The sequence below is a fragment of the Pelobates fuscus genome, chromosome 6 (genome assembly GCF_036172605.1).
Source record: "Pelobates fuscus isolate aPelFus1 chromosome 6, aPelFus1.pri, whole genome shotgun sequence".
In the NCBI taxonomy this organism is placed as follows: Eukaryota; Metazoa; Chordata; class Amphibia; order Anura; family Pelobatidae; genus Pelobates; species Pelobates fuscus.
Window position 1 is genome coordinate 32,412,001 of NC_086322.1, and position 15,180 is coordinate 32,427,180.

Consider the following 15,180-nt stretch of genomic DNA (forward strand, 5'->3'; position numbering starts at 1 on the left):
ACTGCATTAGCAATAGGCTAAGATTCCTCATGAACCCTGCCAGAAGCTGGTTCCTGGCCATGCATCTCATTTGCAGCGGGTTATAACAGCAAAAAAGTGCTCTAATATGTACTGAGGATACTTGCCATGAATGTGGTCGAATAATTTTGAGACTGGAGAAGTCTTTTTAAGTTACCTTTTTAGTTAAATTTGGGGAAACCACTTGAAGCATTTATTGTGTTGAGCTATTTCAATTGTTTTTTTAATTTGATTATTTAATTGCAAACAGCTAGATGTCTGTACATTTTGACAATAAACCTAATTTTTGATTGGGGTTGAATAACTCTGATTACAACTGTACATAAATATGTACGTACACAGATACACATATAAACACACGCACTGCCAAATAAACAGTTACAGACACAAACAATGACACACAGATATACATACTGACACATATAAGATACACACACTGACACACAGGTACACACAATGACACATGTCATATATTTTTAAGGATTAGCCATCCTCCTGTTAACATACCTAAGTGGACTTCCTCAGGGACTACCAATTCACAAAAAGTAATAAAAACCAGAGTAAGAAAACATACAGCCGATTGTTTTATTACTCTGCTTTTTATTACTCTTTGTGAAATGGTGGTCCCTGAGGAAGTCCTTTTAGTAGACAAAATGTGTAGAACTGTTCTTCTTGATTGTATTGTTTATTGAGAATACATTTTTACACATTGGCTATGGCTAGCATTCTTTGAAATATCAGGTGGTCTTGAGCCCAGAGGTTGAGAGGGATTTGGCCCTACAACTACAGAGATGAAGGCACATTGATACAATTATCTAATCTTGCTGCTTGTGAGTGCAAAACATCTTCAAAGAGATGCATCTGCCTAATGGTCTTATACTATTGTGGTGAATATTTCTTTTTTCTAGATTTTATGCTATTTCCCTATACGTTGTGTATATATTTATATATGCAGTCATGGGGAAAAAGAAAGTACACCCTCTTTGAATTCCATAGTTTTACATATCAGGATATAACAACATAATCTGTTGCTTAACAGATCTTAAAATTAAGTAAATACAACCTCAGATGAACAATAACATGTGACATATTACACCGTGTCATGATTTATTTAAGAAAAATAAAGCCAAAATGGAGAGTATGATTGAATAGCTTGTAGAACTAGGCATGTGCATGGGGAAAATTTTCGGTTCGGCTCGGCATTCCGAAATTCGGGAATTTCGCAATTCGGGACTTCGGCAATTCGGCACTTCAACACTTCGGAACTTCGGCAACTTCGGAACTTCGGAACTTCGGCACATCAGCACTTCGGCAGTTCGACACTTCGGAAATTCGGAACTTCGGGCCAAATCCCTGAGCGGCGGGTGGGGGCCCTAAATACTAATAAGGGGGGGACCTAATGTCCTCCCACCTGGCCCCCACCTCTGAGTGGCGGGTGGGGGCCCTAAATTGGAATAAGGGTGGGGACCTAATGTCCTCCCCCTGGCCCGCACCCCTGAGTGGTGGGTGGGGGCCCTAAGTACTAATAAGGGGGGGAGGACCTAATGTCCTCCCCCCTGACCCCCACCCCTGAGCGGCGGGTGGGGGCCGTAAATACTAAAAAAGGGGGGGACCTTAGGTCCTCTCCCCTGGCCCCCACCCCTGAGCGGTGGGTGGGGGCCCTAAATATTAATAAGGGGGGGACCTAATGTCCTCCCCCCAGGCCCCCACCCCTGAGCGGCGGGTGGGGGCCCTAAATACCAATAGGGGGGGACCGATTGTCCTCCCCCCAACCCCCGGCCTCCACTCCTGAGCGGCGGGTGGGGGCCCTAAAAAAAATGTCCCCCCAGGTGACTAGGGGTCCCCAAACCCCTAGTCACCCCCTCCCCCTTTAACTAAGAACCTGTAAAAAAAATTACCATTCAATGTTTTCTTTCTTCTAAAATCTTCTTTTTTCAGCCCCAAAAAATGCCAAATAAAAAAACATAATAACCGACGCAATTTAAAAAAAAAAAAACTAGTGCAAAAAATAAATAATCCTTCTTCACCCATGTAGGGCTCCATGCATTCCAAGTTCTTTGGAATTTTTCCACGCTCTGTAATTTGACTCATAACTCTCTGATTGGTGGATTAAGTAACCAATCAGAGAGTTATGAGTCAAATTACAGAGCGTGGGAAAATTCCAAAGAACTTTCCCACGCTGTGTAAAATTACACAGAGCACTCTGATTGGTGGATTTCAAACCAACCAATCAGAGTGCTGTGACGGGTAAATGTAGAGACTTACCTGTCAGTCTCTTCATTTACCTGTCAGAGCACTCTGATTGGATGACTTAAACCCACCAATCAGAGTGCTCTGAGCCTAATTGCAGGGCGGGGCAAGGCTTTATAAGCCTTCCCCCACCTTGCAGAGCTCAGTCTGCGCGAAGCCCTCCGTGGGTGAAGAAAAAGGATTATTTTTATTTGCGCTCGTTTTTTTTGTTTTTTTTTAATTGCGTCGGTTATTATGGTTTTTTATTTGGCATTTTTTGGGGCTGAAAAAAGAAGATTTTAGAAGAAAGAAAACAACGAATGGTAAGTTTTTTTTGGTTTTTTTTGGTTTTTTTACAGTTCTTTTTTTTACAGTTCCAGTTAAAGGTGTCCTCCTCATTATTTTTAGGTTGAGGGGGGTAGGTAGGGGGATAATTTTTTTTGGGGGGGTAGGGGGTGACAAGGGGTTGGGGACCCCTAGTCACCTGGGGGGGAGGACATTTTATTAGGGCCCCCACCCACCGCTCAGGGGTGGGGTCCAGGGGGGAGGACATTAGGACCCCCCTTATTTTACTGTAGGGCCCCCACCCACCGCTCAGGGGGGAGGACATTAGGTCCCCCCCTATTAATATTTAGGGCCCCACCCACCGCTCAGGGGTGGAGGCCAGGGGGAGGACATTAGGTCCCCCCCTTATTTTACTGTAGGGCCCCCACCCACCGCTCAGGGGTGGGGGCCAGGGTGAGGACATTAGGTCCCCCCCCCTTATTTTACTGTAGGGCCCCCACCCACCGCTTTTTTTAATTTATTTTTTTAACAGTGAGCAGCCAAAGGCTGTTTAATAGACATGCCCCTACTCGCAGTATAGCGAGTAGGGGCATAATTTACTAATACTAAGTAATCTTTACTTAGTATTAGTAAATTTGTCTGAAAGACCAATTTAGGTCTTTCAGCCTTTTAGTAGATAGCTCCCTAATACCGTGTGAATTAGGGAGTTATCTACTTATTCATTCCTGTCATTACACTGACTGGCCAAGTAACTTACATTGTATATGAATGTATGTTACTTGATTGTTGTAAGTGTTGCAAATGCTTACAGCTGAATCCTGGCTATGTTTGTATACTTTTTATTTAAAATTGTATACAATGTAACATTCTTCTTCTTTCACTAGGTAAGTATATTAGTACTTAGGCAATACTGTGCTTCGGAACTTTGGCACTTCGGCACTTTGACACTTCGGCAACTTTGGCACTTCAGCACTTCGACACTTCTGAAATTCGGTAATTTCGGAACTTCGGGACCTCGGCAATTCGGCACTTCGGACATTCGGAAGTACCCGAATGTCCAAATTGACCGAAATTCGTCCGAATTCATATTCGGACCGAAACGAATTGCACATGTCTATGTAGAACCACCTTTAGCAGCAATAACGTGAAGTAATCATTTTCTATACTAATTTATCAGTCTCCCACATCGTTGTGGAGGAATTTTGGACCACACTTTTTTACAACGTTGCTTCAATTCATTGAGGTTTGCTGGCATTTGTTTATGCACCGCTTTCTAAAGGTTGGACCTTGATTCTTTTCTTTTTCAGCCATTCTGTTGTAGATTTGCTGGTGTGCTCGGAATCATTGTCCTGTTACATGACCCAATTATGGCCAAGCTTTAGGTGTTGGACAGATTGCCTTGTCAGGGCTCTGCGGGCAGCGGTGAGGGGAGGCTGCAATCCTCTCGCAGCACTCACCCTCGGTCCGTCGCTACCCGCGGTCCCCTCTCCCCTTACCGGTCAGCGAGCGGCGTCCTCTCCTCTTGACACGCCGCTCGCATCCTCCTCTCCTCCTCCCAGCGGCAGCATGTCTAACGCTGCACGCTGGGAGCCGGCACTGTTATCAGAACGCCGGGGTCACTCACGTGACCCGGCGTTAAAGCGACAGTGCAACAATCACAGTGGGGGGTATAGATATCCCCCACGTCTATTTGTTAATTCTGATTGGAAGTTATCCAATCAGAATTAAGATAAGGTCATAAATACTTACCTTTCCTGTCTCTCAGTGCCCTGTTGTGGTCTTTGCTTTATAGTATTGATTCTGAACGTGTGCTTTCTGGTTACGTACTCTCTGGCTTGTTATACTGACTTTGTGACTTTCTCCTACCCTTTGACCTCGGCTTGTTTCTCGTTATTCTGTTTTCTGGTTCCCCTTACTCGGCTTGTCTCCTGACTATTCTGTGTGTGCTTAGCCCGGCCACTCTAAGGACCGGTACTGCACACTTTCTGTGTGTGTGTCTGTGTGTGTGTTAGCGTGTTGTTGTTCCCCGGAATCGTGACATGCCTCACATTTGACTCTAGAATACTTTGGTATACAAAGGAGCACTGTAGAATAATTTATATTAAATTGTTTGCAAATGGCCTTATAACCCGTCCTAGTTTGATGGGCAGCAACAGTTGCTTCTCTAAGATCATTGCTGATGTCTTTCCTCCTTGGCATTGTGTTAACACACACCTGAATGCTCCAGACCAGCACACTGCTAATACTTCAGCTTTTATAGAGGTTGTCACACTTGCTAATTATGATGATCAATTAATCAAGGACATTTGATTAGCAGCACCTGTCTGGTACTTAGCCTCTTAATTTTTATGGATGCAGTAAGGATATACTTAGCTTTCCACAGATGACTTCTCAATGTTAAATAAATCAGGACACGATGTAATATGTCATGTGTTGTTCAACTGAGGTTGTATTTACCTTACTTTAAAGACCTGCAAAGGTACAGATGATTGTTATTATATCCTGATATGTAAAACCATAGAATTCAAAGAGGATGTACTTTCTTTTTCCAATGACTGTATCTATGTTAAAGGGCATTTGGGGATTCATTTCTGGGAAGGCTGCTACTAATCTACTTAATTATCCAACATCGTTATAAGCTAAATCTAACTTTGCTTGTTGTAATTGGTGGTGGTTTGTACACGTATGTTTGTGGCAATACAACATTAAAACCACAGACAAATTAAGTGAATAATGTTCATTATATTTTTACAATGGCACCTATCTAGGGGTGGGTTATATTAGGCAGCAAGTGAACAGTCAGTTCTTGAATGTCATGTGTTGGAAGCAGGAAAAAAGCAAGTGAAAAGATCTGAGTAACGTTGATAAAAGCCAAATGAAGATGGCTAGATGACTGGGTCAGAGCATCTCCAAAACAACGTCTCGTAGGGTGTTCGTGGTATGCAGTGGCTAGTACCGACCAAAAGTGATGTAAGAAAGGGCAACTGGGGAACCTGCATCAGGGTCATAGGTGACCGAGGCTCATTAATGCACATATCAGCAAAGGCTAGCTTGTCTTTTCTGATCACACAGAAGAGCTACTGTAGCTCAAATTGCTGGCCGTGATTAATAGATGGCAGAGCACACAGTGCATCACCGTGTCTCCATCTACCTAGAGATTTTGCAGACTACGTACGTACCTTCATGGCAATGGTGTTCCCTGATGGCAGTGGTCTCTTTCAGCAAGATAATGCACCCTGCTATACATCAAAAATTGTTCACGAATGGTTTGAGGAACATGACATACAGTTGAAGGTGTTTACGTGGCCTCCAAATTCCCCAGATCTCAATCCAATTGAGCATCTATGGGATGGGTTGAAACAAAAAAACAATCCATGGAGGCCCCTCATCACAACTTGCAAGACTTAAAATATCTGCTGTTAATATCTCGGTGCCAGATTCCACAGGACACATTTACAGGCTTTGTGGAGTCCAAACATTAACACATCAGATCTGCTTTTGCAGCATGAGGGGAACCTACACAATATTAGACATGCGGTTTTAATGTTGTGTGGAATCATACATATGTTTATCTGACAATGGAACATGATGCACTTTTTTTTAATTTACATATTTTATGCATTTTGATATCGTAAAGTGTGTTTTCATAGCGCTATCTTGTCTAGATTTGTGAATGCAGACTCTGAATTTAGCTGCAGAATGTGGCCGTATGGGGTGTATAATGTTTCATACAGTTAAATACAATTGCCTGTTAACTGTTATTATTACTTTTTTGCTCTTAGATTTTTTTCTTGTCCCCCACTATCCTGGAATTCTTCTTTTGGAGATACAGCAACAGAATACGTGTTTCTTTTACTGAATGTTTTAGAATGATCTGATGAGGAATGTTTTGTAATAGGTACAGTGATCGGATTTACACTATAATCTACGTGCATAGAATGTGATTTAATATTACGGGGCAGGATTGTAATAGGTACAGTAGATGGAGCTACAGTACACTCTGCTTAAATCCACGTTTCCTGCTCTTGCAGTTATGATGACTTTTTCTTCTTCACCGACCCAGAGAATTTCATTGAAACGCACTGGCCTGATGACCCCATTTGGCAGCTGCTCAAATCTCCAGTGTCCTTCCAGGCATTTGAGCAAAACGTTTTCAAAACCTCTGAGTTCTTTAAACTTTGCCTTTCTGTCATCTCTCCAAAAGACTTCTATCTCAAAACAGGTAAAAAAAAAAAATACGAAACAAAAAAAACAACCAAACCAAAATCATTTATGTAAAATTATTTATTATTAGCATTTATATAACACCAACATATCCTGCAGTGCTTTACAGTCACATACATTCAAAGATGGTTCTGCCTTGAGTAAACTTAGGATCCATGACTATTTAGAGCAGGCAGATATATCTGTGTGGCGGGACTGCTGTCAGTCTGTGAATTGCCTGTCTGATATTGTGTGTGTTTCTCTATCTTTTCGTATGATATTATGAGTGTTTCCCCATCTTTTCGTGTCTTTTGCCTGCTCCCCGTTTGGGAGTGCTTCCACGAAGGGAATTAATTTGCCTCCTGGACGGGAACCACCCTCGATACCCCATTTAGAATGTTGGCTTAGAACCTTTTCACCTTGCAACATAGTGTCAAACCGAAAACCGCAAGGGAAACAAATAATGAGCACTCCTCCAGTTGTCCGCCATTCATGCAGACGAACACCGGCCAGGGGGAGCATTAACGACTCGTTCGTTTCCCGAAAGAGTACCTCCCCAGTGCCCCATTAGAACATTCACACCAATTATTCAGAATGTTCGCACTTGCACCATAAGTGTGAAACCGCAAGGGAAGTAATTAATGAATGCTCCCCTGGGTGGCCACCATTCTGTACAGACGAACGCTGTCCATGGGGAGCATTCGCGTCCCAAAAGGAGACGCTTTCCTTGCTGGGTTTCACACAGAGACCCTGCGAGCTGAGTCTGGTCAAGGAAGGTACCGCTGCGAGGGTCCCTGAGATTGGTGTGGGCACTTCTGGGGCACTGGCGAGTTTGGCGGGCTTTGCTGTGACCACTGGGAGAAAGAGACCAGCTATTTTCCCGCGGGTGGGCTTTCTGTGCCTGGGAGACAAAGGGACGGTCCCTTTTTCCCACGCTTGGTCTCCCAGGTACAGAGGCTCATGGATGAAGATCCCCCTGTTCCCCAATGTGGGAAATCCTGTGTTTGGGTAGCGGGCTTTTCGAGACAAAGGGACAAAGCCCTTTCCCGCATTAGGTTCCCGGGGAAGGGGAGGACCCTGGGAGGGAACATTGTATACTGTGTGTTATACCCCTGGCATGGGGTTATGCTTACAAGTCGTGTGTGGCCAACAAAGTGTTGTTGTACTTCCAGAACTGTGTGTCGTCCAGTTACTGGGGGGAGGAGGGGAGAATGGGTCTATTTGTCCATTACATGGTTACTGACCGGCTGAAGGAAGGGAATTAGTGGAGGTAACCGGTCGGGTTACCCGTGGTCCGCTACAATCTTTAAGTGTCTAGGTACTGACCAGTTCTAAGGCAGTGACTTTGCTACTACTTCAACCAGCTGATATAAAAGAGAAGCTTGTGTAATATATGTAAGGGCAGAACATAAATTGTATAAACTAATTAAAGAATCAATGAGTCAAGGAGCCCTACTGAAAATTGCATCATGAAAGGAGAATTAAGTCTTCATATTGCCGATTGTATGGAACCTTAACAATCGCACATTAATGTTCAGTAATGCACTGGATAATTTAATTAGTGCCTTCAGTAAACAGTCATGTGATTTGTGATATTTATGATCTAGTGCAAGAATAGGCAAGCTTCAGCACTACAGATGTATGCTCTTACAACCTTAATGCTGGCCAAGCATCAGGGGACATGTAGTCTACAACATCTCTAAAGAGTCACCCACACACACTCGTACACCACTAAATTGCCTGAGACATATATTTATTTCTTTTTTTTTATTATTATAATTTTGATCTACATTTTCAAATAGTTTTTTAACCCACTAGTACTTATTGTTTGGTGTGTTCCAATGAGTCCCAAAACTAGAGATGATCAACTCAAAAGAATATAAACTATGTTTTGTTAGTATTCTTGGAAACTATTGATGCACAGTTTCAGTAAATAATAAATAAAAGAACGCTAAGGGACATATTAAAAGACCCATTATATTTCTAATTTTTTTTCTTGCATTCCACAGGATTTTGACTCATCATACTTTCTTAATAACCTACCATAAATGTTTTTTATTTCATTACGCTTTTTGTTTGCAGATCATGGTCAGGTGCAAGTGTCGCTGGGATGCTCGAAGCCGATGGAGTTCAGCTATAAGATTTATAAACTTTCCAACAATGAAAGACACCTTGTAGAAAAGATGTATGGAATATTGACTATGCATCATTTATCTATGACCCTCAGAGTTATTCCACCAGTGGAAGGTTTGTTTGAGCTCATGATTTTCGCAAGACCTATGGACAACAAAGACATCTACAAGTGGGTTTGTTCATACCAAATTAATTGCACACAGGCTCAATGTTCTGATTTGTTAATTGAAAACCCTTTCCATTTTTGGGGCCTTCACCAGAATGCTAAAGATTTTGGAGTCAGTGGATATAATTATGAAGAGGACCTAATTGTGGCAAGCAGCAGTTTGAGCGTAATTTTCAAGACATTAAGGCCATTGATGGCAATGTACGAGTTAGTTCACAAAAAACTGACTGGACCGCTCAGTAAGAAATGCTTTGTATCTCACATCGAAGAAACACAACTAAGCTGCCATCTACTGTTCCCGTACCTTGGGTACTACAGACTTTCATTGTTTGTGAAGGATATGAATAGAGAACCTTATAGAAATGCTGCTAATTTACTTATTCAATGCACCAACCCAATAAACCATAATGAACTTTATCCATCTGGTCTTAGCATCCACTGTGGACCAGGTCTTAGTTCAAAAGTGAATGGGCTCAAAGATCCGAGCCACCTTCATCCCGTTATTAACACAACAAGTGGGGCATGCACTATAAGCTTTCACACCTCATCTGCCACTGAGCTGCTTGCTACACTTGAAGAGAACAAGGGGAAGAATAATTTGTCCTCGCTAGACAGATATTGTTTGGTTACACACCTGGAGCACAAAATCAGTGTAAGCCTACATCTTCCATTATCAGGATATTATAAACTGAGCATTTTTGCTAAGAGTCAAGGAAAAAGCCAGGACTTCTCTCATGTGTGTGACTATGTGATACGATGCTTTGCTGATACCCAATTGCTTCCTTTCCCAAAGGTTTACAGTGGTTGGAGACAAGGTTGCATATTGTTACATCCAAGAGCTGGTCTTCTCGAAGCGGAAAGCTGGGAGACTTTCAGAGTTAAAATTCCCGGAGCTTATAAGGTAGTTGTGATAGGCCCTAAAAAGACAGAACTGCAGCTCATCCAGAACAAGATCTGGGAAGGCAAGGTTTTCACAGGACCTCCTGGGTCTTTAATCAAACTTGCTGTTAAATTAGCACAAAACTCTACCACAATGGATATAATGATGTCCTTTAAATCACAAACTAACCCTAATATTATTGATGGATCATCGGGTTAACTAAATGTTTGGTGACAGAAATTGCAGAGCCAAAGCATTGCACAGGTCACATTAAAATAAATGAAGAATTCATTAATGGTTTGACGCTGTTTTTGTCTGCAGAACGTGGCTCCAGGATCAATGTCAATACACAGTGTCCCACGCATTTCGCTGCCTGGGAATCAGCTGTTATGGCTTTGAGTTATATGACTGCCAGTAAGAATGTGTGTATTATTATATTTGGTCTGGAGTGATCTGAATGTTCAATAAGGAAATTATACAGTCACAGGATGAGATTACGGAGGCAATTTCTAAAAGTGGAGCAACTGCAATAGAATCTGATGGAATGTTCTTTGTGATTTCACATCTTTGGAACTTTTTCTCAGAAATACAACACTTGTATATTTCTCCCTAAATACATTTATTTAGACTATATCTAACTTTATTAGCCTTCTCTCAGTCCTTCTCTGGTAATAATCCTGAAAGGACATTCCAAACACTATACCCTCTACAGTTTTTTTGTTTTTAAATTATTTTTAAGAGACATAGAGCACGGATAAAGCACATCCATAAGAGCATGGCACCTCTCAATTTAAATTACAGTCAGTGAAAAAAAAATAAAGAAAATAAGTAAGAGAAAATGAGAAGGGTAAGACAAGGTGGAGGTGAACACCATTGGGATGCAACTCAGCCATGGACCCCATGCTTGTCAGAAGCAAAAGGAGGTATTAGAAACTATTACAGTTAATTTATCCATGAGAAAATTATCCTCTACCTTTAGAATGACCTCCTGGATGGAGGTGCCAATATCCTTTAGTCAAACTGCCACCAGAGCCCTACAGGCAGCCCTTTTAAAGGACCACTCTAGTGCCAGGAAAACACTTGTTTTCCTGGCACTAGAGTGCCCTGGTGGTGCCCCCACCCTCAGGGACCCACTCCCACCGGGCTCTGGGGGGAGGAAGGGGTTAAACTTACCTCTTTCTCCAGCGCCGGGCGGGGAGCTTTCCTCCTCCTCTCCTTCTTCCTTGCGACGTCATCGGCTGAATGCGCATGCGCGGCAGGAGCCGTGCTCGCATTCAGCCGGTCGCATAGGAAAGCATTTACAATGCTTTCCTATGGATGCTTGCGTGCTCTCAGTGTGATTTTCACAGTGAGAAGCACGCAAGCGCCTCTAGCGGCTGTCAATGAGACAGCCACTAGAGGTTTTGGAGGCTGGATTAACCCTCAGTATAAACATAGCAGTTTCTCTGAAACTGCTATGTTTATAAAAAAAAAAAGGGTTAATCCTAGAGGGACCTGGCACCCAGACCACCTCATTAAGCTGAAGTGGTCTGGGTGCCTAGAGTGGTCCTTAAGTTATTTTTGTAGTAGTTCTGTTGCCTGAGCTATATGACTGAAGCCCCTCCGTTTTTTGTCAAGTTGTTTTCAAGCACCAATTAAACTGCTGCTCCATCTGCTGACCCCATGACAACCATTACTATGAGATACGATGAACACTTGGCTATAGGAGGAGTCGAAGATATTATTAGTGTAGTGGTTATAGTACTTGGTTAGTATTTAAGGTGGCTGGTGCAGCATGCCAGTTTAAGCTCAAGGATAGAAATTAAGAATAGGTGCATACAAATATTAATTAAAATAGATGATTGCACTAGGATCGTAAATAAGCCATCAAGAGGGACGGTTTTCATATAGAAAGCAGAATATTAAAATTAATACATAGTTTTTATTAACTCTTTTATTATCTGTTTATTTCTTTTTGTTTTCTCAAGCAGGATAAGGGGACGTAGGTGACAGTAATTTGTAATTAATTATTTTTGTGCCCTAGATCCATTTTCCATTATTTTCCTATATAGTAACCACCATTATTGCATTTCTACATCCCCCAAAAATGGGGAGTCTCAGGGTGTTATGAGCAGTGGCTTTACAGTAAAGCTTTGGAGTAATAGTTTTTCTTGTTTCCCAATGTACGAGGTCCTTGTATTCTAAGGTGACTGTACGTTAAAATGAAGAACTGTTAATGTAAACAAAGGATGCAGTTAATCTGTAAAAATAAAATATTGTACAAATAAAATATGAATTAAAAATTACAATTTTGCTCATTCACGTACTTCAAATTACATGCAAAGATCATCTAACATTGGGGTGGGAAGAAGATGAGTGACAGCATTAAGGGCCTGTCTGTCCACCAGCATTAAAGAAATATGTTTCACCTTCTAAGCATTAGATATTTTGGGATTAATCAAATGACAATAATATTATTATATTTCCAGATTGTAACACTACAAGGCTTGGAACGTCTTGAGAATTCTCAAAGCACAAATATGTTTATTCAGCAGAGAGGGATGAGATTGTAGCTTTACAAATAGATAAGCAACGACAGGTGTTCCAGGGTAGGAAATGAAGGATGTCAGTGCTGGCCCATGAAAGGATAGAGATGCAGTAGGTTAATTAGTGGGCTAATCATCGCCACATTTTGCATGTTCTGAAGGAAGCATTTGGTCATAACTCACTGTTGTCTTTCTCCAGCTCTGTCAGTCCTTGACCATGCCTCTTCGATATTATACAACACATTCTGTCCATCTGTACCCTGTTCATTGTCCACAAACCAAAACGTAGACTGTATCTCTGAGCGCATAGTCTGGTTTAGCTAGAGTAAGCTAGACTTGTACACGATGGGAAAGTTTGGTTCAACTGAATCATTTTTCCGAAAAACACACAGGACATTAGACATTACATGAATTCACAAGATCACTACGAAACGAGACACGCCAAATAGCACAGTGAACAAAACTCACACATATAAGGCTGCAACCTCCACATGGGAAAATTTGCTTCTCATCATCTCTTCCTTCTCATTGTAGTCCGCAACGGCTGGTTGACTTCCATTATATTTCCTCTACAAGGGTCCCCTTTGTGGATTTAGTAGCTCAAGCTTCTGGTTGATGATAAAGGTTGGGTTTACTTTCTTTTGGAATAGCTACTATTCCATTTAGGTTGTAGTCTTTCCCACTCACCCCCTCCAGCGGGCTAGGTGACTGGGATTTTGTCTTTTATTTTTCTATAACTAAAACAAATATACAAATAATACCACACTCAGATTATTTGCAATTGCTAAAGTTAGATTCTTAATGGTCTTATATCTAGAATTCAGCTGTTCGCCAACAACAATAAGAGAATGAACACAAAAAATTATGCAGACGTGCAAAAAGACAAAAAACAAAAACATCACCTAATGTAATCATACAAAATCAAGCATAGCTATGTACATAAATTAGCACAGATTTACCATAGCTCAGTCATATGAAATAAATCCAAAATGTATGAAAAATAGCCAGGAAAATCAGAAATGGAATACCACCATCCACATGAGACAACATGATCCTAATGACTAGACACACCTCTACCATACACATATTTCATCCTTACGTTTGTGTAGACACCTTATAGTCCTGGAGGTGTTGGTGATCCCCACAAAAAAAGAAAAATTGAAATAAAGAAAAAAAAAAGGGGGGGGGGGGGGTAATTAGTGTCCAATATTAATAAACTGTGTATTTGTATAGTTCATCAGTCTTCCAATATATATATATATATATATATATATATATTAATGATTAGATCTCCACAAATGGCAAGTTGCAAAGGATAACCCCCTTAGGAGTCCACCTGTGGATGGGGACTGGGCGGGGGGCTCTTTCCAAATGAAGAAACATGTTTAAGTTGTAATGGCTAAATCCATCAGAGTCCATATGGCAGGCTGGATGTCTGTGGAGCTTAAGCAGGATCGGTGGTTCCATCAGGGCTGCACGCTCGGGACTCCCATTGTCCCTTCAAAGGCCCTGGAATATATCCTTACACAAATATACTAACACAGAGCTATGAGAGGGGTCGCTTTAAGACTTATTAGTTCTTATTTGTATTATGATATCTTTTGACTGTGTTGGAAACTCAATTCAGATTCATTATTTTTGGTGAGGTGGCAGATCTGCTCAAGGTGAACTGTGTCTAGATCACCACACTCAATCGTGTGTCCTCTTTCTTTGGGGCTTGTACCTCTGTCTTTCTTGGATCTCTCCCTATTCCTATCTTGATAACATCCTCTACTCCTTAACCACAATCTCTTGTTCGCACAAAATGAACACCGGCAAGGTATCTCTCTTTTGTTGGGTTTCTAGATGTAATACTTTACACTATAATGGATAATGAATATGTTTGAATGGCTAGTTTGGAATTGGCTGAGATTTTACTTTAGTGCATTTTAAGTAAGGTTAGCCATGCATGTGATGTTTTCTTTTCAAGCTCAATTGATTCTCTTGGTTTGGTAGATGTGTGCATGCATTCTCCTTCCTCTTGTATCGCTCCATTCTCTGCATACATACTACACCATCAACACAACCGTCATCGTCGAGGATTGACCGAAACATAATGGAGAGGGACAATGTTGTCACGTTGCTTTTGAAGATGTAGATTATTTTTTTTACCCTCTTTTACTGATAATAAAGTTGTGTGTACCGAGACAGGTGCACTTTAATGAGGTTTATTTTTTTGCATAACAGAATCCTTCATCACAATCTGTCGCTGCTGCAAATTGTCTATTTACCGAGCATTGAATGTCTTTGTAATACCATGCGAACAATGTAACGCATCTCCTAATAGAAACACTACAATACATGTAATTTATATCACAGAACTCTCTACATTGAAGTGGTTTTAGATGGCGCTGCAGCTGTTGACCTGCGTTTGATGTTTTGAGAAACACTCAGTATTATTTGTTTTCCTGTAATTATACACCTTCTACACTTAAATATTTGAATACGTTAACCTTGTCTTACCTTTTCCTCTAGAGTTGATGCCATCATGCTTCAGAGCTCCAATCTCAAGGACATTTAAATATTCATCAGCAACAAGTGCTCATTAAGCAATCATTAAAATTACATAAATGAAGAATATCCTCACGCAAAGCAGAGCTGCAAAAACATTGTTTGGACTAAAATGTTTAACTCCTTCACTACCTGCGCTAAAATAAAATTATCCCCGTAATCCCATGTCTAAGTGGACAACTGATGGGGTC

The 15,180-nt window shown here is 41.3% G+C and overlaps 1 protein-coding gene across 1 annotated transcript in view; it reads left to right on the forward strand.

Annotated features, from left to right (window-relative positions):
* The window catches only part of LOC134614133 (uncharacterized), a 49,382-nt gene extending 38,356 nt beyond the window's left edge, over positions 1-11,026 (forward strand). Inside the window, exons 6-7 of the mRNA XM_063457591.1 lie at positions 6,564-6,754; positions 8,818-11,026. Coding sequence (XP_063313661.1) covers positions 6,564-6,754; positions 8,818-10,133 — 1,507 coding nt within the window. The 3' untranslated portion in view covers positions 10,134-11,026. The remainder of the gene's footprint in view (positions 1-6,563; positions 6,755-8,817) is intronic.
* Positions 11,027-15,180: the final 4,154 nt, after the last annotated feature.